The sequence below is a fragment of the Phyllobates terribilis genome, unplaced genomic scaffold, assembly GCF_046119375.1.
Source record: "Phyllobates terribilis strain yellow unplaced genomic scaffold, ASM4611937v1 Scaffold_3__8_contigs__length_932513732, whole genome shotgun sequence".
NCBI classification, from domain to species: Eukaryota; Metazoa; Chordata; class Amphibia; order Anura; family Dendrobatidae; genus Phyllobates; species Phyllobates terribilis.
The window spans coordinates 512,346,043-512,372,965 of NW_027362763.1; the positions used below are offsets into that span (position 1 = coordinate 512,346,043).

Sequence of the window (26,923 nt, forward strand, 5' to 3'; positions counted from 1 at the left end):
AATGGTAGAACGGGAGAGTAATGACAACCACTTTTCAACACAGAAAATCAAGATTAAAACCCGAATTTACTTCATCTTCACTTAGTGTTTTCATGTTTTAACCCCAATGATATAGTAGTCAGGATATAGGCAAACGTATGAAGCAGAACTATTGCAAGGGATATAGCTTGTGGTTATTGAATTTGTACACTGCTAGTTAAAAGAATAAAAAACAATTTAATTAAAAGGACATTATCACCAAGTTTTTGCTATGTAATCTGACAGCAGAATGGTATAGGGACAGAGATTCTGATTCCAGCGATGTATCACTAACTGAGCTGCTTGCTGAAGTTTTCATAAAATCATTGTTTTATCTGCTGCAGATCTAGCAGTTCTCTGAATGCGGAGCTCTGTATAACCCCGCCCACACCACTGTAGGCAGCTTTCTGCCTATGCACAGTGTACATAGAAAGCTGTCAATCAGTGGTGTGAGTTTGGTTATACAGAGCTCATAAATGTAAATGACTAAATAGCAGCAGGTTTACTAGTTGTCTAGTGATAATCCTCTGCTGATTTTATGAAAACTACAGCAAGTAGCCCATTAAGTGACACATTGCTGGAATCGGGGTTATGGTCTACATTATACTGCTCTGAAATTAGTTTTCAAAAAACCTGGTGACAGATTCTCTTTAAACAAAATAAATATAAAAAGGGGAAGAAAATTACCAGTAATGACTAGTTCTTATTACAAAGTTTAAGCAAATAGTTAGAAAGTTTAAAACAAAAATATTGCAGCTCTAATAATATATACCCAGACAAATTCCAGGACCAATACTGTCCTAAAGTCAGAATAATTTTCACAAACTGGACACAGACAGCAGACACCCATCACATCCTCAACCGTTGTTACTTAAAGGAAACCAGACATGTCCAGAAACACTATACCTGCAGATATAGGGATAATCTGCAAGAAAAAGCCATTAAAATCCTGTGTACTGGAGTAGCAGCTGCACAAAGAGAAGGAAGTTTCATTCTTCCCGCAGCCGCTCAGTTCCAGACATTGGAGCAGTTGCAGTCAACGCCAACTACACAGTTGTAACCTCCCCCCGACACACTGACCGCTGTCTGTGCACCACACGCTCACTTTATAGTGATTATAACCATTCTTTGCACCGCCCAGATGACTGGACGCAAGAGGCTAAAGAGAGACTAATACTTCATCTTCTCCCTGTAGCCACTGCTCCAGTAAGCCGGCTAGGCAAGATTTAAACACTATTTACCTGTGGATTAAGACTAAATCTGCATGCAAATAGTGTGTTTTTAGGTGTAACCGGTTCCCTATAATGATAATTACTGTTTTAATAAAGGTATACTCTTAATGGTCAATGTCATAATTACCAACATGCTTTACCCATAATAAAGTTTTCGGCTTAAAGTGCCAGCAGTTAGGGGTCTCCCTTTTACTTGCTCACCCACTGCTTTGAAAATGTAATGTTCCTTTAGCAGCAGAGAACCAAAAACATTACAGGCAGGGAAAGGGGATTGAGCTAAGTGTCTCTGCTTCAGCAGCAAGGGGACAACAGCAGGAGCAATGCATGATGGAAAGCGAAGAAAAGTACCTATAGTGCTGGCAGAATGCGGAGTAAGAGGGGCACCCATTCATAAAGTGTGAATGACCAATTACAAGCATAAGAATATGGGTAGTTCCTGAACATATTAGACTGGTATGTACATGAAAAGCTTAAAAACAAAAAAAAGTACTTTAGGATGAGCATATTTTACCAGTGTATAGGTCTACCACGGACATTCTGAAAGAATATTTTCACTGTGTTTCTTAAGCTTTCTTAGATTATATGTGATTCACTTTGCAACTATGTGCTTAATATGTAATGTCTACTAGCAATTATTTAGACCACTGAGAGGTAATTTTTTTTTAATCAGTGACATTAAATAGCACCAATATTATACAATCATTTCAGCATCCTAATTTACTTGATTAATGAATAAAATCATAGTGTAAAAGAAAAAAATCATACTAATTGACACAAGAGGAGTACCATCGGCCTTTAACAAACGCCTGGATGGTGCAATAGTCCAATACACCACCTTCCATGGGAACTAAATGATCTTACATAAGCAATAGAAAATTATGTTGCATAACAAGTATAAAGAAAAGTTAAGATGTATATTGCATATATTAAATCCCTACTATACATAATATACCTGATGCTTTTAGAATATGAATTATGTAAAAGCATCACTCTCAATGGCGATATCACTACCCACTAAACTAAGACATTTGACAAGAATTTATTACAGCGCAGAGTAGGAATTATTTACTGCATACAAGTATGTTGATAATCAAAGCAAGATCTGTATGTGGTTGGCTAAGAAAGCCTAGCAGAATGACAGGAGCATGATCATTTGCTGTCATTGTGTAGGTGGAAATGATAAATAAGGAAGTGGTGAGACAGAATGCGCTACAGATGGATGCAAAGGAGAGAGGAGGTTATTGTCTAAGGCAAGAAACCTATTTCCCTGTAACTTGGAACCAGGAAAAAGTTCTGCAGCCGATAGGGCCCATATTTAAGGAAAACACCGGTTAAAAAAAACTATAAAGTAATGTCAATGTAATCTTCTGTTTGTCCACTTACTCGGTTGCCAACCACCCAGAAATTAAAGGACAGTCCGTAAAAAGAGGCCACTTTTTTGCCCTGAACGTAAAAAAAAAATTAGGGCGTCCGTGATTTTTTTAAAATAAGAAAAATGATAATTGCAGATAAAATTATCTATAACAGTTCACAGTGAATGAAGAGAATACCTTCCTATCAGAATTATGGGCTGTAGACATTATCACTTATAATCAGAATTATTTATTATGGGTTTTTTCCAAGGTGTCTGTATAAAATATTGTCTGTCCATGATTTTTTGATAAGCAGTCCAGAAAAAAAAAAAAAGTCAAGTGAGCAACCATGTCCACTTACTCTGCACTCCAACCAGTACGGACGGACATTAGACCATGTACCATCCCTTCCAGATTATTGTTGGACCAAATTCTTCCTTAAGCCCCCCATACACATTAGATGAACGTCAGCCAAACAGCCAATATTAGGAGGTTTGGCTGACAGACTAATGTCTATGGGGGCCTCCCAAATCTCCCATGACAGATGATAGAGAACATAAGGTTCCAGCAAGTCTGATTTTAAAATAAGCTGCAAGATGAAGAGAAGCAGCAACACCATAGGAGTGTAGCAGGAAAGCACGCCGAGAACAATGGAGCTCAGCAGAAGGAGCACTCCTTTCTATGGAGGAGTCGGAAGAGACCGCTGCTGACCGATGTGAAGTGTATGGAGGACTTTATGCATCGATCACATCTGAGCTTGTTTATCCTGGTGTTCTGCTCTGTCGCAGTGGCAGAACAAGATTGATGCCAGTGCTAGTTCTGTCATATGATGGATCCCAGCAGCTCCCAAAAAAACCTTCTACAATTGGGTCAGTTTTCCATCAGGGTGTCCACCATGCTGTGCTACTTTGTCAGGATCACTGCCAGATCTGCAATGAAGCCTCCAATGCAAATGTGAACACAGCCTTACTTGAATATTAGTCATCCTGCAGGTTACTAAAACAGTCTTCCCATAACACACAAGTTCATTGTGCACTCTGAATGCTTGGCTTATCTAAGTACACTATATAATATTCATCTACAGAAGATATGAGTATAATCAGACTGATTATACAGTGCACTTCTAGCAGTGCATCAAGAAAGCAGCTGGCCCTTGGATCTCAAAAGGAAGCCAAAAAATCTGATGAGAGTTGACGCGAGTACAGTCATCTACCTAGAATTCAGGAGGTCTAAATTATTCCCCCCACCTCCCCCAAATCCACATAATCACAGATCCAGTGACATAAGGACAAATTGTTTTACACATTATCAACATATTAAAGACACAAGTTTTTGCTTTTTCGATTCCCAGTATTAAAAGTAAGGTTTAAATCATCCCGGAGGCCCCCACATTTCGATGTTTCTACGTCTGTCAACACTTTAACACTTCCTTCCAGTGTCATGTCAAAAAGGAAGAGGAAAAAAATTCTCAACTGAGATTGGCACTCAGATTTCTGGTTTTATCTAACATAAATAGGCATCTGTCAGTACTGCACTGCATTAAGGGTTAACCCTTTAATTCTTGACGTGCTACTTCACTAAACCCACTTACCACTTGCATGTTCTCTCACTTCCCCACTATACTGCCTTTGCTCTTTTTCCACAAATGTGTCTTATCCGCTCAATCAATTCGTTACAATAAGACCATGCACAACAGTCTCTTGGTGTCAGATGGTGGCCCATTTTACCACCGAGTCAGATCGAGAGCGTTAGTTTGCCCGGACACCCTTTACACACTTTATTAGGCTGGCTTTTTTGGGTTGTTTTTTTTTTTCAGTGCTGGAGTAGTACTTTTAATGTAAGGTCCCCGCTCCTACCCTTATACTCACCCTCCGACATGTTCACCTTCTTTCGGTGCCGTGACGCCATCTTGTGACCACAGCTTCTGGATGACGGAAGCTATAAGCTACGTCTCAAGCTCTCAATGCAAGTCTATGAGAGCTAGAATGAGACTCTCACAGACTTGCACTGAAGAGTGACTTACAGCTCGCTTCAGCAAATACTGGGAGAAGACGGCAGGTCACAAACTGCAGGAGACAGACAGGAGAGGCAGTGATAACAAATGAAGACGCTGAAAGGAGAGTATAAGATGGGGCAGGGTACTTAGATTTGAAGCACCACTCCAATCCTCTTCATATAGTGCAGCCATCATATTATAGAACTCTGTGCACTTACAATTGCTCATTTTGCACTTTTGCCTAGCTAATTATTCTCCTTTCCATTAGGTTTATGACATCACGTTATTAAAAACTGACTAGCCAAATCCTTTTAAAGTTCTATGTTGAAACAGGAGGTTGTTTTTCCCTGTATAACAACTCATAAGTTACTGCAAAAGTCCCTGGCGGGGGTGAGAAGGGAGCTGCTGGGTCAGGAGATGAAGAGGGGGATGATAACTGTAGCGACAAGAAGCTTCTTGTTTCTGCATAAGAGTAGAGAAAACAGAATTATTATCTGGGTAGAAAGGCAAAATGAGCAATTGTAAGTACACAGTGCTATATAATATGAGGACTGCAATATATTAAGAGGATAAAAACTTTGATGGGAGTGCTGCTTTAATTTCAAGTGGTCCTAAGCAGTGGAGAATTTATCCATTTTACAGCAAACTTTGTTTCGCTATACATTAATATGTGCAAGTTTAGCTTAACCGCCCCATAATGTTATTATCATGTGTTGCTACAGGTCAGGCCAGTGCACATCTGTTAAAAGTAAACCTGTCTAATGACATAGCTAGTAGTGGTGACACTACAGGAATTAAGACACGTAATACATGGTAGAGCTATTTTTGTAGTTTGTAATCTTCTGGGGCTTACATCTGTTTCAAAGAACACCTTTTTGGATTTTGCTGAAATGGAATGCGATCCCGGCCCCGTTGTGCTCATCGCTCTGTACTGTGCGCCGCATCCACCCACTTTAATTGTGAGAACCTGATGCAATCCACAGCTGTCAAGTGGAATGAATTCCAGCCTGCTCCTTCAACAGCCAGAGAGCTCGTGTACGGAGCAATCACATATCAAATCATCCACTAGGGATCTGTCTGCAGCGAGACGGAAACATAGCAGATTGTTTCCACAAGGCTAGCAGATATGATATGATTCAGGTATATTAAAGAGAAATGATCAGAAGAAAGGGACGGACAGCTGTATGAGCCAATACAGTCACAGCTTTACCCCAATAATAGATCAGCATATGCCATCTACTCCATGAAGAGGATGCGGATCATATTCACGAGACTTCCGAGAGAGAAATGCTCAGCACACACCGGAACTAAAATGCAACAGATCAGCATATAGCCACCACTTGGGGACACATCTGCATGGAGTTTGCATGTTGTCCCCATGTTTGTATGGGTTTTCTCCGGGTTCTCCAGTTTACTCCCATGCTACAAAGACATACTAAAAGGGAATTTAATTTGTGAGCTTCAAATGGGACAGTGATGGCAATGTAAAACGCTGCATAATATCTTGGTGCTATATAAGCAAACATAAAAAATAAAATGTGTACGGAACATGACTAAAAAGGTATAGAATAAGCAGGATAACCATTTTATAATTAAAAAATAATGCGTACAGAAATGAAAAACACATGAAAAATATTTCTGCAGGATGAGCTTATACTGCAAAAAAACACAGTCTAGAGAGGAGCTGCCTTAGTCCGACGTGCAGTCTGGTCCTCCAGTGGCTGCTGCCCTTCACTTCTCTGCCCCGGCTTCCAACACTTACTGGGCTCCATGATGTGCATTGTGCAGTAACATCATAGTAGGCTAAAATGCCAGGTGTAGAAGTGAAGAGCAGATCCATGGAGGACCAGACTGGACACCAGAGCTCTAATTAAACTGCTCCTCTCTGCCTTTTTCTTTACTATGTTTACAGCCCTTTATAACAAACCAGTAAAACATCCATTAGACTAAATTGTGGAGTTCAATCTGGACAAATGCTGGAAGTAAAGATCTCACAGTACATGTTAACCGCAGGAGGACACATTTTCTTTAGGTCCTTCCGAAACAAATATCTGTTCCATGGAAGTTTTAATAGTGACTGCCGTAAAACCAACTAGTCTGGCTCAAAATCCTATATTCTGTTCTAGCTGTACAGCTCCAGTAAATGTATGGTTCCCAGTTTAGCAATAAAGACTTTTGTTGCGTTTGACTAATCGGTCATGTAGTATATTTTCCTCTACACGGACATAGTCCTCTTGTTTCAGTTGCATGACCATTTCCGGACAGTTGTGTAGACATGCCACCCACTGTATTGCCATGGGCTACACCAGTCGCATTGCCATCACTGATGTCACACTAGTAGTCTTGGGAATTTAAACTTGTCATACACTCTGTGAATAAATGTTCACTTAAAAAGTAAATTGTTCATTAGCTGAAAAAATGATCAGAGACGTGAAAAAAATAGTTTTTTTTACCTGAAGCCACAGCTTGTTGTTTACAGCGTCCCTTCCAGTGGCAATACACTGAAACGTAGCATTCTGGCCAGCATTCACCTCCACATCTCCCAGTCTCAAGAAGTGCGGGGATTTATCTGTGCAAAAGAATAGAGATAGACATAAGTCAGCAGGGAATATTTTCTTCCCTTGGTGTCCAACCTCAGCATCATTAGTATAGGAACTTTGTTTGTAGGAAGAGGCACTCCCACATTACATACTGTAAATTACATTAAAATGTGCACAGTGAAATTATAATCCAGAATGTCATGTTCGTCACTTTTTTTTATTCATAGCCATGCCTTCTGCTGTGGTTTGGGCTACATAGACACCATACCCAAGACTGCCTTCACCAGGCATACAGCCACTTGTGTCTAAAAGCCCTAAAGGGGCGAATAAGTGCACCTAGGTGTTACCGCAATTTCAAGCGCTTATATGTGGCGGCACTATGTAACCCAACCTAAAGATATAGTGTAGCTGCTTAAATATAATATACAAGCATCTTCAGAAATACAGTAGCTTCCTCAAAAAAGTTCGAAACAATTTTAAGTATTTTGTGTTTTTAAACTGAAATGAAGAAGATATTACATTAATATGAGTAATCAAATTTGGCCATATATTTAGTACTCCTTACAGAAAACAAAAAAAAAAGTAATATACTACCATAGAAGTCCATGGCTACAAGAGCAAACTGATTACGCATCCCATTAGATTATTTTCTTCCAGAAAAATATATACACTAATTGTATGGCAAAACATCATGTGAACCTAGCCTTGCATAGTCGCTTTGAAGGAGTTTTCTGGCTTAATGAAAATCTGTAGTCAGTCATTCTATGTACCTGCAGAGTACTGAATCATGACAGTGGGCAATATGCTCACTGTCACGATACCCCTGTACTAGCTGTGGGAAATCACATGGCCACATGTATACAATTTGGATTCTTGGTGTCACATGCTGACTAGTCTCATTCAGCTTCTCTCACTAAAAAAAGAGAAATAAAGGGGTTGCCCGGTCTAGAATGAAAAGTCTGCAGTCACTGTGTGTGAATCCTCCCAGCGCACCCACTGTGTACTACAAGGATTCGATGTCTGCGCCAGGAAGGGCGGTCAAGAATGTGATATGCATACTCCTGGGCAGAGCCCTTCTAGTGGGCGCGGCCTTGCTCAATAAGTGTATTGAGCAAGGCCGTGCCCATTAGACGGGTTGTGCCCGGGAGTATGCATGTCTAACATGCTTGGCCTCGCTCAATACACTTATATGGAGCGAAATACACAGTGGGTGCGCTGGGAGGATTCACAAGTCTGCAGTCACACAGAGTGACTGCAGACTTTTCATTCTAGACTAGACAATCCATTTAATTATTTTTTATGGACAGAAGCCGAGTGAGGTTAGTTAGCACGTAACCATAAGCAGGGCTGTGGAGTCGGAGTTGTGGAGTCGGAGACTGTGTCCATTTTGGTGGAGTCGGAATCAGAGTTGGTATAAAATGGACCGACTACAACTCTTAAAATTTATAATAAATTGGGTACAGTAGTTCAATGCAGTTTGTGGGGAATATTTTTTTCATAAGAATTTGGGAAAGTTATGAAATGTCCTATAAATGTCTGTCCTATTCCTGATCCAAGGGTCTAGACTTTTAGCTGAGATGAATCTGTGCTACAGTAAATTTATCACTTAAACATGAGCCGTGTATGAGGGAGTTGGAAGTCTAGCTTACCGACTCCACGGCCCTGAGCACAAGTATGTAAATCGAATAGATGCAGTCATGGGATCTCCCACATGTAAAGATAATATAGAGGAATCATCACATGCATTTTCTTCTTAGACCAGACAACCCCTTTAAGGTAGGGCTAGACAGACAGTGTTGTAGATCTAGGATGGTTGGTACATGGCCATTTAGTTGTACTAAAAGAGCAACTACAAATTATCATTTTTTTTTTAACAGTGTATAACGTGTATAACAAATGAGATCTTGCTGTCTTCTAGCAGAGAATGTAATTAAAAAGGTTGCATTAGTATACTGCCCTGTCCTAGTAATTGGTAGAGATCAATACAGTTATCGCTAACTGAGTGCATATAATCACGAGTGACATTCAGAAGTACCATGTACAAATGGTACTTCAATAGTTGCCACTTCATGGTAAAACAAATAGGGAACAAGAAAATTAAATGTCTTAAATCTTTAAACATTAAAGGGATTGCTCAGCAAATAACATTCATCACCTAACCATAAGATGGATAATAAATGTATTATCACTTGGGGTCCGACTGCTGAGAACCACACAAATCTCTAGAAAGAGGAGCACAAATTTTCCTGCATTAATGAAGCAGCTCATGATCTGGTGGGGTCCCAGTGGTCGGATCCCCAGCAATCATATATCTATCACTTAAGCTGTAGATAGGAAATATGCTGTTTATGAGACAACCCTCATCGGGTGATTGGCAGGGTATTTACACAGGCCTATTATCTGGAAACTAGCAATCCTGGGGACGCTTGTTCCCAAAAATCATCTCTTGTATGTATAAAACATGAGGGTTACACAGTACATTCCCATCACATGGAAAACCTAACAAACATTTCTGATTGTGCCAAGTGGAAAAAAATCATTACATCTCCTATGCTTTGCACACGATTGTAGAAGCAAGCATAAAATGGTAAAAATACAACCATAAGGGCATCTGTCAGTAGGATCAACCCTCCTAAGCCATCTATATGGGCATGTAGACCATAGGAAGCTGAATAAAACGATACCTTGATATCTGCAATCTGAAGTCTTATTCTAGCAAAATCCATGTTTTTCTTATATGTAAATGAGCTGTCCCAGGCTATGGGCCGGATACAAATCTGCATGAGAATCTGCCTGCAAAGATTATTTTCTATGTAAGGGGTAATTACCAGTGTGAGACAAGTAACTAACATAGAACAGCAAAACTGAACTTTGTCTCATAACAAACACATTAGTAGCTGCAGCTCTGCTGTATTGTAACAATATTACAACACTGGCTGCCTGTGAGATGGAAGCAGATGTGTCAGTTATAATCACACACAGCTCTGCAGTGAGATCAGGAGAGCAGAGAGCGGCCATTACACTGGTGTCTCCACCTTCATGTATAATAATCTCTAGAGGCAGATTCTCATGCAGATCAGTGTATGGCCCATAGTCCTGGAGAGCTCATTTACATATAAGAAAAACGTGGATTTCTCTGGAATAAAATATCGGATCGCAGATATCAAGGTATCATTTTATTCATCTTCCTATGTCCTACATGTATAGATGGCTCTCTTTTCTACATTATGCTGTTCTCAGAAGAGGTAGCAAAAACCTGGTGAATGCCTCAAGTCATCAAGTAGCCATATTCTAACAAGTTTGACAGGTGTGGCGAAAACTTGCCAATGGGTTGGATAGTCAAAGCTTAAAGGGAATCTGTCACCCCCTGGGACTTATCAGACCTCTAATATGGGCATACAGGTGATAGAAATGTAAATCTATACCTACCTGTATGCCCCATATTAGAGGTCTGGTTGCTTTGAAATTTCTTTTTATCCAATCTGTTTTCTCATTCTTGCGGGCCAAGGGACAGGAAGAAATCCCCGCCTACTGTGCCAATTACAATGTTCCCTTCCTCCTCAGCTCGTCACAGTGCCCTGTGACGGGCAGTCTCGTCTTCCAGATCCCGCGCATGCACAAATTACCTAGAATGCAGGGGGAAGGGGGGGGGGGGGGTTTCTTCCCATCCCCTGGCCCACAAGAATGAGAAAACGGACTGGATAAAAAAAGAATTCAAAGCAACCAGACCTCTAATATGGGCCATACAGGTATGTATAGATTTACATTTCTATCACCTGTATGCTCATATTAGAGGTCTGATAACTCCAAAGGGGTGACAGATTCCCCTTAAAATAAATCTGCTTATAACATATGGGGTCAACTCAGAATATAGGTGTATTTACACTATCGTGAATGAACGGTTTTAAATTCACAATATTGCAGAGTAAACCAGCTGACAATCATCCAACAAATAAGCATAACACTTGTTTGTCCAGTGTAATCTTTTGTTGTGTAAACCTGTCCTATTATCCCGAGGACAATTGCAGACTATGCATGCTGAATTATCTGTTAGACCCCTTACACATGTCCGTTTTTATGTCCGTATGTAGTCCGTTTTTTAAGGAATATAAAAGGACCCTTCCCAGCCTCTTAAGATCAACCCGCAGCTGTCTGGTTAGCATTTGCTGGTTAGTAAAGATAGGGAGGATCACATGTAATTTTTTTAATTTGGGGGGGGGGGGGGGTGGGGGGGGGCTCCCCCCTTTTTAATAACTAGTAAAGGCTACGCAGACAGCTGTGAGCCGTTAATAATAGGCTGGAGACTTATGGATATTGCCCACTTCCCAGAATAACACCACTAGCTCCCAGCTGTCTGCTTTCCCTCGGCTGGTTAATAAAATAAGGGGGACCCCACAACTTTTTTTTTATTTATTCAATACATTCAAGTACAGAAAACTGCACACGCAAAGCACTGATTATATATCACAACGACATACTTCTGTCTATGTTCCTCATCGCTATCGAACTCCATCTTTGAACATCTTTAATCCATAACACTAATTTTTATGCTGTATTTCATTCCATAGATGGCACACGTACATTACACGGATGTCACATACGTACACACTGACCACAGAACTCACCAGTACTGGTTTTTACAGTACCGGCATCACTAGGATGTGTGAAGGGGGTCTTCCGCATGGTTTAGTGCACATCTGAAGCAAGGTCAGCCTGTTGAAACATGCTGCCGGTTGTTTACCACTGCTCATCGTGAGGTGTAAATGCACCCCATCAAACTTGTGTGTTGGTTAAGGAGTAGGTTTCACAAAACACAGTTGGTTATAGTCTACTCTTAACAGATTAATAACAAGATGGGTAAAACTCCCTAGAGCCATCTACATGAAGAGTGCATGTTGGATCTTCATTAAAAAGGTGCCTAGTACTGTAGCCACAACTGAAACAAACTAATTAAGACCCAGCACAAATAAAGCATTTATTCATTTAATTAAGGATTAGCACTCATTTACTAAGGTTTTCTTTCACAGATGAGATTAGTCAGTAATTAATGTACAAAGCACATCATTTTCCGCACGGAGCAACAAACAATAGAGGTTTAAACCACCATTGTTTCTGAGTCATTGTCTTAAAGAAGTATCAATGTAAAACACAAAATATCTGCAGAAATGGCATATTATACTGATTGACACAAAAACTTAAGTGCCTAAAGCTTTACAACTTTTATTTTCTTTAATATATTTAAGTTCCCTTTAAATTGCAAGCAGATTGGTGGGATCTGAGGACAGAGCAAAGTATTGGTTCGATAGAAAGCCTATGCCATCTTTTGAATCCATACTCTGCTTTGTTTTTGTGCTTCCATCACCTGAGCTCCACAACTCCACGAAACGAATCGGACTGTAGCTTTTAAATAAATGGACTCTTAACCAAAGACTGGATGTTGCATCCCTTCTTTGACCGGGAGGAGCGTGGATTTATGGCACGTTCTTACATCCACTACTTGTGATACATAGAGCTTAGAAGGATTCTGCAAGTCAGTTTTTAATCATGTGATGTCACAGACCTAATTAAAAATCGTAGAATTAACTGGGTAGAAAGACAAAGTGAGCAATTGTAAGTACACAGTGCTATAAAATATGATGACTGCAATATAATAAGATAAAAACTACTTTGATGCTTCTTTAATTTTATTCAAATTTGTTGCTGCAGAGTGACCTTTATTTTTAGCTAAGAGCTTTTGTAGAAATGTTACAAATTTGCCAAAGTTTCTGCTCAGTTCTGATGGCCCTCTTACTTCTTTCAGTTTTAGGGCTCATTCAAACGTCCGTTTGTCATGTACAACTTCTATCCTTGTTTTTTCATAGATCTAACACATACTCATTTAAAGCATATGGGACTGTTCATATGTCCGTGTCTTTAAGCAGACCTAGACCCTTGCCTGCAGACCTCACATCCAGCCTTTATTACTGGGAGACACACACGACAAATCCAGCCTATATTACAGGGAGAGATACTCTCAAAAGATAGAAACTTCGAATAGGCTGAAAACTGTATATCACAGGGTTGGAAATGAATGAAGGAATATAGATTGCAGAAAGAAACTTAGTGCATTTTATTTTAACTGTAAAAAATAAGAAAAAAATGTTTCCACGTCAAAGGTGTCCATGGCCTTTAAACAGATATATATATATATATACATATATATACACACACACTTACCACATGGGTAGCTCAAAACTTGGATGTCATCTATGGCAATATAACCTCCTCTCCCGCCTGAAGCTTCAGCTTCAAAGATTACCTGCAAATAGACGGAAAAAGAAAAAAAAATTGTTTACTGCGTCTTCTCTTAAACATTTATGCTGTAAGCATTTAAAATATTAAAGTTCAAGCAAAATATGTCCAAAAAATATAGTGGGCATGTTACTGTCACAGCCATTTATGAAGCAAAAAAAATAAATTCCCCATATAGAACACAGCACACAGTATCAGACATGGCAGTATCATCAAACTATATCCAGAATGTAGAGCCAGGGAAAATGGATGCATGCAGAAGCGATTGCACTTGTGATTTATAACACTATATTGCTATGCTGCAGACAGCTTTGGACATTGGATGAGATTTTTGTTCTTGGGTTCAGCCCTTCTTTCCTCATTCAATCTTTTAGACCCTGAAGCAAGCTATTTTCACATGTAGATCTGCCATAAAAGTATTCTGGGGAAGAGTGGACTTATAAATATGCAGAGCATGGTCTGAAACCTCATCAGCAGAGAAGCGAAAAGCGCATACTTCACTTTACTAGAGAATCCGCATACATTCATTTACAAAACATTATTTCTAAGGGTACGTACAGAAGAAAGGATTTTTTGTAAAAAACAGACAGCACATCAACCCAGTGTATGTGCCAATTCAAAGAGATACAACACACAATAAGGACAGGGTTGTTCTGATTTATAGGAGGCGGCTCGTGCCCGATGCGGACGGACACACAGTGCTGATTTATAGGAGGCGGCTCGTGCACGATGCGGACGGACACACAGTGCTGATTTATAGGAGGCGGCTCGTGCACGATGCGGACGGACACACAGTGCTGATTTATAGGAGGCGGCTCGTGCCCGATGCGGACGGACACACAGTGCTGATTTATAGGAGGCGGCTCGTGCACGATGCGGACGGACACACAGTGCTGAACATGCCTCTGTTTCTTGTATGTCTACCATCTTAGACCTCAGTTCACATTGTCTGGTTTTTTGACTTGTTTGCATTCTGTGCAATTTAAGGGTGTGGCATGCCCTTTTGTTGAGCTGATTGGTATATATGTAGCTTACCACGGGCCTAGGTGGTCTGGAGTTGGGACCCGGTCCTATTTGTCTACCCTTTTATATGCATTATTTCAACTTTGATATACAGTAAGGTTTTTAATATAGGCAGTATAGGTACCGTCCCAATTTAGGGTCACCTTGCCGCTGGTGGGACGGCTTGTATACTTTTTTTGATCAAAAATAGTTCACTAAGTACCCTATATTTATTATGCAACTTTGCTTTACATTTATATATAATTATGGTAGGGTATGAGATATATTTTTGTCTTGCTTCTTTTTTGCTAGTGTGAACATGCCTCTGTTTCTTGTATGTCTGCCATCTTAGACCTCAGTTCACATTGTCTGGTTTTTTGACTTGTTTGCATTCTGTGCAATTTAAGGGTGTGGCATGCCCTTTTGTTGAGCTGATTGGTATATATGTAGCTTACCACGGGCCTAGGTGGTCTGGAGTTGGGACCCGGTCCTATTTGTCTACCCTTTTATATGCATTATTTCAACTTTGATATACAGTAAGGTTTTTAATATAGGCAGTATAGGTACCGTCCCAATTTAGGGTCACCTTGCCGCTGGTGGGACGGCTTGTATACTTTTTTTGATCAAAAATAGTTCACTAAGTACCCTATATTTATTATGCAACTTTGCTTTACATTTATATATAATTATGGTAGGGTATGAGATATATTTTTGTCTTGCTTCTTTTTTGCTAGTGTGAACATGCCTCTGTTTCTTGTATGTCTGCCATCTTAGACCTCAGTTCACATTGTCTGGTTTTTTGACTTGTTTGCATTCTGTGCAATTTAAGGGTGTGGCATGCCCTTTTGTTGAGCTGATTGGTATATATGTAGCTTACCACGGGCCTAGGTGGTCTGGAGTTGGGACCCGGTCCTATTTGTCTACCCTTTTATATGCATTATTTCAACTTTGATATACAGTAAGGTTTTTAATATAGGCAGTATAGGTACCGTCCCAATTTAGGGTCACCTTGCCGCTGGTGGGACGGCTTGTATACTTTTTTTGATCAAAAATAGTTCACTAAGTACCCTATATTTATTATGCAACTTTGCTTTACATTTATATATAATTATGGTAGGGTATGAGATATATTTTTGTCTTGCTTCTTTTTTGCTGATTTATAGGAGGCAACGCGCGTGCACGATGCGGACGGACACACAGTGCCAGTCACATCCGTAGTTTGCGGCCATCATTTGCAGAGATTTACAATGGCTGTTTGAACGTAGCTTAAGGCTACATTCACACATTAGGATTTCTCATCCGTTTGCTGTGCATGTTTAAAACAGACAGCACACTGACCCATAGGGTTTAATGGAACCACTCACATTCGTGTAAAGAGGATCTGTCGGCAGGTTTTTGCTAGGTCATCTCAGAGCAGCATAAAGTACAGGCAGAAACCCTGATTGCAGTGATGTATCAGTTACAAGACTGCTAGATGCAGTTTAGATAGAATCTGTTAGCACTGCTACATCTACCGCAGAGAAATGACTGCTAAATTCTGTATATCCCCACCCACACCCCATGCCAGCTTCTTGTGTACACTGTGCATAGTCCGCAATATGACCAATGGTGGGGGCAGGGTTACGCAGATTAGCGTCAGCAGAAGGATGTATGCAAAGAGACATTAAGGCTATGTTCACATATTGTGTTTTGTTTTGTTTTTTTATTTATGTAAATTAAAAGCTGCTTTTACAGTACCAGCAAAAGCTATGGAGATTCAAGAAATGTCAAGCACACACATTGAGGGGTTTTTTCTTGACCGATGTGGAAAACTGCTGCGTTTTTGCAAACTGCAGTATGTGATCCATCACACTGCACGAACTGGCTGGCACCTCTCCTGACCTGAGCATGACAGAGTAATGCATTTCTGTGCGGCTGCCAAGCTCAGGTCAGAAGAGCAGACAGTCAGTACGAGGTTTACAATATGATCCTAGTTACATGTCAGTCTGTCTCTGCCCTAATACAGATATACACCAACTAAGACATATAACTTTACGTAGTATGGGCAAAAGATAATTTTGTCCTGGAAAAAGACAATATTCTGTCCTTTTAGTTTCAGATGTTTCCACTAAACAAATTTGATTCCACGGTTGACCAAATAGAATAGATATAAAAAGCATTAGTTATGCCAACACTTGTGTGAGCCTTTCAGAACATTATTAAAAAGGTGTAACAATACTAATAGCAAATGCCTCCAATAAGAAATGTAACCTAGTTCTTCTGATTAGCTATGACGCTTACCCCACTTATCAAAAGAACTATACTACATTTCTAATTCGAAGTATTTGCTATTAGTATTACTACACCGCCTACATATTGGCATAGGATCTTTGAAAAGGGAATACACCTTTAAGCAAATAAAAAGGTAGCAACAAAATTAAATTTTCCTATTACCAATGCTTTGACCTTTGTTCCCTCACTGATCCATTGGTTTTGTGCTGAATTCTCTTTATTCTCAGTCTAGCTATGCGCAAATAAATTTATGAAAACAGATACTCTTCAGAGAGAAAGAAAACATGCACTCTACGCCATTTCCTGCAGGTAGCAATCCTAAAAGTCACCCTTGGCCCTTTATAGGGTTTAGCCGCATGACTTAAGGTAGGACGCTAAACCAAAAATGCCATTTGCAGAAACATATTCTGGGGGTTTTGCCCAAAATCAAAACAAAAAAGTAGAATCGGTTAGGCTTGGTGAGATTCTATGACAGGGTGTCTAAGGGGTAAAGTTTCTCCTCGAGGAGATGTGAAGTTGGTATAGAGCGACTTCTAAGCGATGCATAGCTTCCATGGGAATTTGAATATGCAAGTAGCCTCTCCAGAGAAAAAAATAGGATAGGAACTATAGTGCCACCTATTGGAAGAAGCAATCCTAAAAGTCAATATGGATCCTTTAAAGGGCCTTCTCCCCTGACTTAAGAGGAGTGGCCAAATCAGAAATTCAATTTGCAGCATGTGTTTGGAAGTGTTTGCCCCCATCATTGAGAAGCAGAACGGATTGGGCTGGGTGAGTAGCCTCTGATAGGGGTCAAGGTGGTAACATTTCTCTACTCCCCAAATTACTGCTCTCCACAAAGAGAAATTTTACCCTTTAGCCCCCCTACCTTTATAAGATGAAAAATACTTGCCGCAAGATGAGAGTTTGTACCTAGCATGCCACAGAATTGCATTATTGAGGATTAATTTGGTAAGGATGGTGAAAAGGGAGCAGTATTTGTGGTTATTATACAAACATGTCTAAGTTTAGGCTTTTCAATCAAAAGTTTATTTAGCAGTCTAATGGGCATAACAATCAGAAAAATGGATAAAGCATTAACTAAAATCCATCCAGCATTTATAGGACAACACAAACCCGGCATGTTTTTTCTCGTCATAAATAAAGGTAACGCCACATTTAATGGCACTGCGGAAACTGTAGGCTTGTTTATGAACATGACAGCCCAGACTCGCTCCATGTAATTCCTGTGTGACCCCTGGGCAATTACTATAAAGCAACAACAAAAAATCTATTTAAAATATGCTAATTATTCCCGTCAAGTACAATCACAGAGGGTCTGGCCCTCAATTTACACATTTAATAAGTAAAAAAATGCAATAACAGCTTTTAAAATAAGTCAACAAGTGTAAAATCCCACAAATCTATAAATATACAAGCTATCATATGTGGTAAAATAAATTAACTGACAATCTGGCCATAGGTGTAAAGGTTCTTTCCCAATCCAAAGAGGGATCTGGTATGAAAAGAGCTGGACAGCTGTCAGCAGAAGGATGTATGCAAAGAGACATTAAGGCTATGTTCACATATTGTGTTTTTGCTGGTTTTTTTTGTTGTTTTTTTTTTAAATTTATGTAAATTAAAAGCTGCTTTTACAGTACCAGCAAAAGCTATGGAGATTCAAGAAATGTCAAGCACACACATTGAGGTTTTTTTTCTTGACTGATTTGGAAAACTGCTGCGTTTTTGCAAACTGCAGTATGTCATTTTCAGAATTTTTGCATCCATAGAAAGCAATGAGTAAGCGCAAAAACGCACAGCTATCAGGTTTTGCTGCGTTTTGGTAAAAAGAAAAAAAAAAAAAAAAGCATACACAGTAGTATTTGAAACCTATTTATTTTTGTGATTTTCCCAAGTGTAAACCATAATGTTTTGGTATCCTCATTTCGGATGGCAGTTAAGATTAGTACAGTTTAATTAAATTAGTGATGCATATAAAGTAAACATTGGACAACCAAGGTGTAAAATTGAACAATGCCTGAGCAATTCAATGGCCCACTAAAGTGTGAAAATAAACACTCTGAAAGTCTGTATAAAATGGACCAACTCATAAAATATATACAGTAGTAGAATGAAGTATGTGCTGTAAATGTTTTCATAAGAATTTGGGAAAGTTGTAAAATGTCGGTTCTATTCCTGATCTAAGGATCTTGGCTTTTAGTTGAGATTAATGTGTGCTGCACGTTATGTACACGCTCAGTAGTGAGGCAGGGCTGTGGAGTCGGAGTCAGTGTCAGACGTCAGGGAAATTGAGGAGACTAAGGTTTGACTTACTGACTCCACAGCCCTGGTTACAACTTATCCTTAAAGGTCACTGGACAGGTACACTGTAAACTCTAGTAGGTGGTATACACTGAAAAACTGGGCAACTTTTAGAAGTTCCAGTTGTGGTGTTCTTCTGTAAGTGTGTCATGTTGTAGTTTGAAGGGCACTCTCTGAGAGCTGTTCGAATACAGACACCATTTACACTCGCCTCTCTTAGCCCTCCCTTCATATGATTTGTTATAAAGAGATAAAAGTAAGGTAGCAATGCATTGCACATACAAGATAGATACAGAATTTCTACATCTTTAAAATGGTTATATTTTACAAATCTAAAAAAAAAAAAAAAAGGAATAAAAAACAAAGTTGCTTTTTGGTGTACTAATTGTTAAACAACCAAATCTGGTGTAAAAAAAAAAAAAGGGCTTCATTTACTGACAGTAGAAATGGAACTGCTCTTAATGGGATCGTTTTGTCTCCACCAGGCATAACATTTGACTTCTGATCTAAATGAAACAGCATCTCTATACTGACCCTTTCCTTGTCGACTTGAAGCCCCGCAGAGTTTGCACGGCTTTAAAGAGTTTGTACGATCTAAGCAACCCTCTGACTGTTTTCCAATAGGAACTTGGTGTTAATGCAGTCAAAGTAAGATTTATAAGGAAGAAAAGCGTGCTATTCATAGATTAGAATAGACCCAGATCCCAGAACACCAATTAACCCAACTTTATATTTTTCAAGAGGAGCACACAATTTTGCTGCCCTGAGGAAGGCAAATAGACAGAGAAGACAAGTGCTAGCCACTGTCCCCTCAGGGCTTTTCCAAGCTTTCTTTTGACATCAAGACTCCATATCATTAAAATAGCTGTCGGTCAAACAAAGGTTCGGCCGACTGTTCTCTCCCACACCCTAATACATAGGAATTTACAGCTAGGCTGAGTGTTCATGTTTTTAAAGTGGAAAAAGCCACTGCCAGACAATTGCAGGGGCTTCACTCCAGAAACACAAAAGGGTTGGGCCTGATCCTCATCTCCCCAGGCAAAAAAATATATATAAAATGGCGGTGAGAATCAATAGGCCTCCATACAGATTAAACCATCAGATGATATCAGCGTGATCAGACAGCTTACCACCGACTGAAGATATTATATATTTGAGCAACGGTCAAATACAGCAAAACACCTGCCAATAAAAAGTTCTTGAATAAGGGCCAACAGTGCCTCACACATAATCCTACAAGCCATGCCTTCTATAAAGCCAGCGCAAAGCTTGTAGGCCACTGTAATATTGAGAAGATTAAGAGTTTTCGTCTGGAGATCAGACCGGCGACATTTCTACATGGCCCACTCTTATTACATTTGTAAAACAATCTCACAAACTCAACTTTTTTTTTGTTCATCTCTGACATAATTTTGAGTGACAATTTAATATTTTGCAGTTTTCAATCATTGCATTAGATTTTTTATGAAGCCAGATCTATTTTTTCACTAATAAAATAATACTCCAATCCACTTTTTTGGACGTTTGTGCAGGCTTGTGAATCTAGATATATGACCTAAGCTTTGTAGTTCCCGATCTCTGCTGCCATTTCTGGTCGTTTATGCCCACGATCAGGCCAAGGATTGCTGCCATAACACATGTTAAGAAATGTGCCAGTACTAGGTTTATGTGAAATAGAAAAATAGAGGAAAGGTGACTATATAAGGAAGGAATTATGAGCCCAAATATTTTAAAGCGCAATTACAGTCTTTTCGTCATGCTCCTAATTGCAAAATGTATAGTTATTTTTTGTATGATTCTTGACAACACAGCTTCTATGGAAGAACTAAGAGGAAACCACTAGTTTTTCTTGTAGAAACCACGTGGATGAAAATTGCATTGTAAGATGGCGGCATTTCCAGTAAAATATGTGCAATTTGCCGACAGGCAATTGGCTGCATAAGAAAAAGATGATGCATTGACATGGATCAATTTTATAGTGTCCAAAAATTAGCCAAAGTGGCCAAAAATTTAATTTGGATGATGTTTCCCAAAAAATAAAACTATAGACTACATTATCCCGGTTACTTGGATGATGATCTGCTAGCTCTGTGGCTATTAAATTATTTACCCACAACTATTTGACACCAATGGCATCAATGTCTTCATGCTGTAGCTCTAGGAAAAGCAGTCGCAGGGGGCCCTATACCAGTCTGCCAAGAGAGACAATGCCCAAAAATGTCAAGCTATGCTCCCAAATGTCCCTCCTAAAACAACCTTGTGATCAATCCCATTTATTGATTTAAATATATCCAGACTTCCAGAGACCATATAGTGAGAACTGGCAATAAGAGTTCCTCAGACAATATACTGGGGTCTGTTTATGTGAGAAATGAGAAAAAAAACTGAAGAAAGGTTTGTGCTGTGACATAAGGCAGGACCAATTACACTCTTCGCACATCAATCTCGGCAGCTTGGCAGTTTCCACCGAGCTAACATGAGTAACCTGCATGAACCTTCCCCATGACATCAATCAGCAGGCAGAACCCTGGATATGACTTTACTTCATAGCAAAGGAGCTGTGAGAAATGTGCAGCTTTCAGGATGCTAAGGGGAATATTGAAATCAATTATTTTATACTATATATACATGGTTTCTTATTTAGATGATGTTTATTTATCATATAATGAAAAGGTAGAACACGATTAATGTATTTTTCTGTAAGCTTAAGTCATCTGATTCATGGTGCCCGATCCACAGGCAGCCTCAATCAGAGACCGGCTGAGTTATGGCCGGTATGTCTGCACACGTTAAAGGGATCTTATCACCAGAGATAATGCTATTAACCTGCAGATATTTGGTTAATCTGCAGGTTAACAGGGTTATTATGCTGCCCGGCGCCTGCACATAGCCGAATGCAGCGGGGAAAAATGAAGTGTCAGCATTCGGTATCAGTCATGGGGGCGGGGGCACCGCGTGTTCAATCATTGCTCTGAGAATACAGAGCGGCCGCTATAACCGCGCCCTAACAGCCGCCCCCAATGCAGAGCCAGTGTCAGTCAGAGCCCCCATGACTGAAACCAAATGCTAGAAAAGGGATGGGAGGGAGAGAAAGTCCATTTTCTCCCTGCTGCATTCAGCTGTGGTCAAGCGCCGGGCAGCATAAGGACGCTGTTAACCCACAGATTAACCGCATATCTGAAGGCTAATAGTGTTTTACAGAAGGCACACTTGTACTATGCAGTCATAGTACTGCAGGAATCTTGTGCGGAGGCATACAGGTAGGTATAGATTTACATTTCTATCACCTATATGCCCATATTAGAGGTCAGATAAGTGCCAGGGGTGAGATTCCCTTTAATAAAAAAAAAAAAGCTTTATTTTTACCACCGCATGTATATGAAAATGTTCAGAATGTGAATAGTCGGCATTAAGGAGCTTTTCTGTAACTGTGCATTTAGATGCTGTAAGATGGATGGACCCTGTGCCAGGAGACAGAATCAAAAGTCCAATTCGACCACACATCGTAGTGGCCAAGTTGGATGAGATCTGGCTTGTAATGTGCTTGGGCCAAGCAGACGGATCTGTCATCTCTGGGGTCTATTAGTGTTGTTAGACAAGCCAATAAAACAAGCCAATGACAAACCTCAAGTGATAATGTTCTCAATTTTTTATTAATTCGATTCTACAGTTCATATATGATAAGTTCAGCCAAGAAAAACCTTTGCAAGTATTTCATTTTATATATGATCATCCAAATAATCCAACCTTCCAGCATGTTCAATGGCTTCCCGATTATTGTATTCTACACAAGTCTATGTCCCCGCTAGGACAGACATCCTTAAAATATATTTTCAAACCGCAAATCCTATTTTAATGTAAGAAACATAAATGCAGAGTGCCAGAAGTCCGCACTTATCATTGATTATTAACACATCCAGAGAGACTGGGTTACTTACAGAATGATACTGCTGGTAATGCTGACCTTTCGGTGAAGAATTTTATTTCTATCCTAGTTTATTCCTAGATATTTAAAAGCAATTTTACAGAGGCCATGAATATTCTGCACACCAAGCGGCCAATAAAGAGAGTCATATTTTCTTAATCAGAATGTTATAGCCGCTTAATGCAACAGAGCAGTTTAGGTAAAGTGTTGCCTATGGTTCCACATCACAAACCTTAATCACTTCATTAATATCATAGCAGGAGGAACGTTATCCAGATTGCAAATAAAGCTATGAGACAAATAGGAAGAGAGTCCCTAAAAAAAAAGAAAAACAAACTGTACTACGAATATGAAGGATAGAAGGATTCTCCTCCGCAACTGTAGCTCTCACTCATTTCACAACCCTCAGAGAATAGCAAAGTTGCTCTCTGGTGTTTCCTTTGTGAAGAGAATGAATAGCAAGTTTACAGGGCATTTACTTTTCTTTGTCTGTGGACAAAACATTACTCTGACCAACTTCCTTTATAAAGGATTTATATGCAGATGATTCAAAGTGTAAAATCTCATCACTACAATAGCAGATCAGTTGTCCATGTGCACTATGGAGCAAAAAACATTGGTTGGCTCCCATAGGCAGTCCCATAAAGGGAAACTGTCAGCAAGTTTTTGCTATTAACCTGAGAGCAGCATGATTGTAGAGACTGAGAGCCTGATTCCAGGGATGTGTCACTTACCAGGCTGTGCTGCTCTTTCAATAAAATAGCAGGAAACTATTACAGGACTAGGTGTCTCGTGCCTCCTAGTCAACTGCTCTGTGTAACCCTGCCCACAACACTGATTAGCAGCTGTCAATGTACAGTGTGCACAGAAAGCTGCTAATCCGTGGTGTGGGAGCGGTTACACAGAGCTCAGCATTTGAGCACTGCTAGATCTGCAGCAGAAAAAATAGAATTAGACTTACCGGTAATTTGGTTTCTAATAACCCTCCACGACAGCACCAAAGGAGGATGTCACCCCACTCTAATAGGGACAGGAAACACAGAGGTCAAATAGCCCCTCCCTCATCCTACCTCCAGTGTTTTATAAAAGGACCACACAAGTATGGATGCTTCAAATTATATTTATTCTTGTTCAAATTAGATGATTTTTTGGCTAACCAAGCCTGGGAGGGAATTACCAGTGCTGTCGTGGAGGGTTATTAGAAACCGAATTACCGGTAAGTCTAATTCTATTTTCTCCAATAACCCCCCACGACAGCATCAAAGGAGGAGTACCAAAGACTCATGTTTAGGGAGGGACAATGGCCTGAAGCACTTTCCGCCCAAAGGCCTGAAGCACTTTCCGCCCAAAGGCCTGAAGCACTTTCCGCCCAAAGGCCAAGTCTTTAATGGACATTAAATTAAGTTTGTAATGCTTGGTGAAGGTATGGACCGAGGACCATGTAGCTGCTCTACATATCTGCTCGAGGGAAGCACTAGCCTTTTCTGCCCAGGAGACTGACATGGCTCTAGTAGAGTGTGCTTTCAGTTTTTCTGGTGGTGAGAGATTTTGGATCTGATATGATTCCACAATTGCTTTCTTGATCCAAGTAGCGATGGTAACCTTTGAGACTTTCTTTCCTCTGTTCTGACCAGATGGCTGAATAAAGAGGTTCTGATCCTTCCTGCAGGCCTCTGTCTTTTGGAGGTAGTGAAGAACAACCCGCCTCATGTCCAAAGTAGGGAATTTTTCTTCCCTTTTATTTTTTGGGTCCTGACAGAAGGAAGGCAGAATTAACTCCTGTGATCTATGAAAGTCTGAGACCACCTTTGGCAAGAAAGATGGGTCCAATTGTAGAATAATCCTATCATCCAGGATTCTCAAATATGGGTCATTCACCGAGAAGGCCTGGATTTCTCCCACTCTCCTGGCAGTGGTAATAGCTACTAAAAAAGTTTTCCAGGCTAATTTATCCAGCTCTATTGAGGCTAAAGGTTCAAACGGCAGTAGTGTCAGACCTTTAAGGACGATAGTAAGATCCCAGGAGGGAAAGTGGTTGATTATTCTGGGACGCAGATGAGTAGCTGCTGTCATGAACCTTTTTACCCATCGGTGTTCGGCTAGGCTCTGGTCAGAATAGGTACTCAGCGCCGCGATCTGTACATTGAGGGTACTGGGTCTAAGGCCCTTCTCCAGCCCCGCTTGTAGAAAATCCAAGATCTGGGTCAAGTCAGGATGCCAAAGATCTGGTATTTTCGGTTTATACCATGTTAGGAAGGTCTTCCATATCTTGCTGTATATGGAGTTTGTGATTTGTTTCCTACTTCTTTGTAGGGTATGAATTACTCGGTCTGAGAGTCCCTTGGCTTTCAGGATTGTGAACTCAGAAGCCAGGCCGCTAGATGGAGGTTCTTTGGATCAGGATGGCGTATTGGACCCTGATGGAGAAGGTTTTTGACTGCTGGCAGAATGAGGTGTCCTTCTATGCTTAGACTGTTTAGTGCACAGAACCAGCTCCTTTTGGGCCAAAGTGGGACCATCAAGATTATCTTGACCTCCTCGGTCCTTACCTTCTGTAAGGTCCTGGGTAGCAATGGAATTGGGGGAAAAGCTTAAGCTAGATGGAAACGCCACAGGTGAGCGAATGCATCTATCCCCAGGCATACGCCGTCTGGATCTAGGGAAAAGTATTTTTCTGCCTTGGTGTTCTGGCATCTTGCAAAGAGGTTCACCTCCGGACAACCCCATTGTCTGGTCATTATGTGGAAAATGTCTAAGTCCAGCTCCCATTCCCCCGGATGGATTTTCCTTCTGCTCAGAAAATCGACCTGGATGTTGTCTGAGCCTTTTATTTGCAGACCTGATAAGGAACGAAGATGTCCTTCTGCCCAGAAGAATATTCTTGCAGAGATACTTTTTAGATTCTTGGAACTTGTATTCCCTTGATGGGACAGGTGAGCTACGATAGTCATGTTGTCTGAATAAACTTTTACGTGTTTGCCCGTAATGATTAGAGCCGATATTTTGAGTGCCTCCTCCACTGCCTTTAACTCGCGGAAGTTGAAGGATCTCCTGGTGGTCTCTTCTGTCCAGACCCCTTGGAAAGGGGTTTGAGCGACGACTGCTCCCCATCCCGTCTTGCCGGAGTCTAGCGTGACTGTTATCAGAGGAAACAGACCATGGAACCCCTGTTCTTAGGTTTCTTGGGCTGAGTCACCATGACAGGGATGTCTTCACATAATGAGGGATCACGATCTTCCTGTTTAGGGAGTCTGGGGATCCGTCCCACTGTGCTAGAATATGGGATTGTAATACCCTGGTGTGAGCCTGAGCCCAAGCTACGGATTGAATGCAGGCTTTCATGGAGCCAAGGGCTGACATGGCAAATCTTAGGGACACCCTGTTCAGGGTCTTCAGATTCGATATCTTGGATCTCAAAAGTATCTGTCTGTCCTTTGGTAGGAAGGAGGTTTGTCTGGCAGAGTCTAGTAGAACACCCAGGAACGTTTTTTTCTGTGGCAGGGACCAGGTCTGACTTTTGATGATTTATCAGCCACCCTAGAGTGGTCAGGATCTGGATTGTTCTTTGCAGATCTTCCCGGAGTGATGCCACCGAGGGACCTACTAGTAAGAAGTCGTCGAGGTAGGGAATGATGCAGATTTTCTCCTTTCTGATAAAAGCCACTACCTCTGACATAATTTTGGTAAATATTCTTGGCGCTGAGGATATCCCGAATGGCAATACGTTGAATTGAAAATGTAACGTTTGATCCTCTTGAACCACCGCAAACCTTAGAAATTTCCGGTATGTTGGATGTATAGGGATGTGATCGTATGTGTCCTCCAAGTCGATGGTTGCCATCACATATCCTTGTCCTATCAAGGGAACTGCTGATCTGATGGACTCCATTTTGAACCTTCGGTAGATGATGTATTGGTTTAAAGGTTTCAGATTTATTATTATTCTGTAAGTGCCGTTTGATTTTCTTATCATAAACAGGCGTGAATAGTGGCCT

General features: G+C 40.4%; 1 protein-coding gene across 17 annotated transcripts in view; it reads right to left on the reverse strand.

The window, feature by feature from the left end:
• The window catches only part of PTPRK (protein tyrosine phosphatase receptor type K), a 381,227-nt gene that overhangs the window by 213,901 nt on the left and 140,403 nt on the right, over window positions 1-26,923 (reverse strand). For all 17 annotated transcript variants that reach the window (XM_073676054.1, XM_073676048.1, XM_073676055.1 and 14 more), the window contains exons 4-5: window positions 13,355-13,436; window positions 7,052-7,167 (exon numbers count right to left, since the gene is read on the reverse strand). In XM_073676054.1, the coding sequence (XP_073532155.1) occupies window positions 7,052-7,167; window positions 13,355-13,436 (198 nt within the window). The remainder of the gene's footprint in view (window positions 1-7,051; window positions 7,168-13,354; window positions 13,437-26,923) is intronic.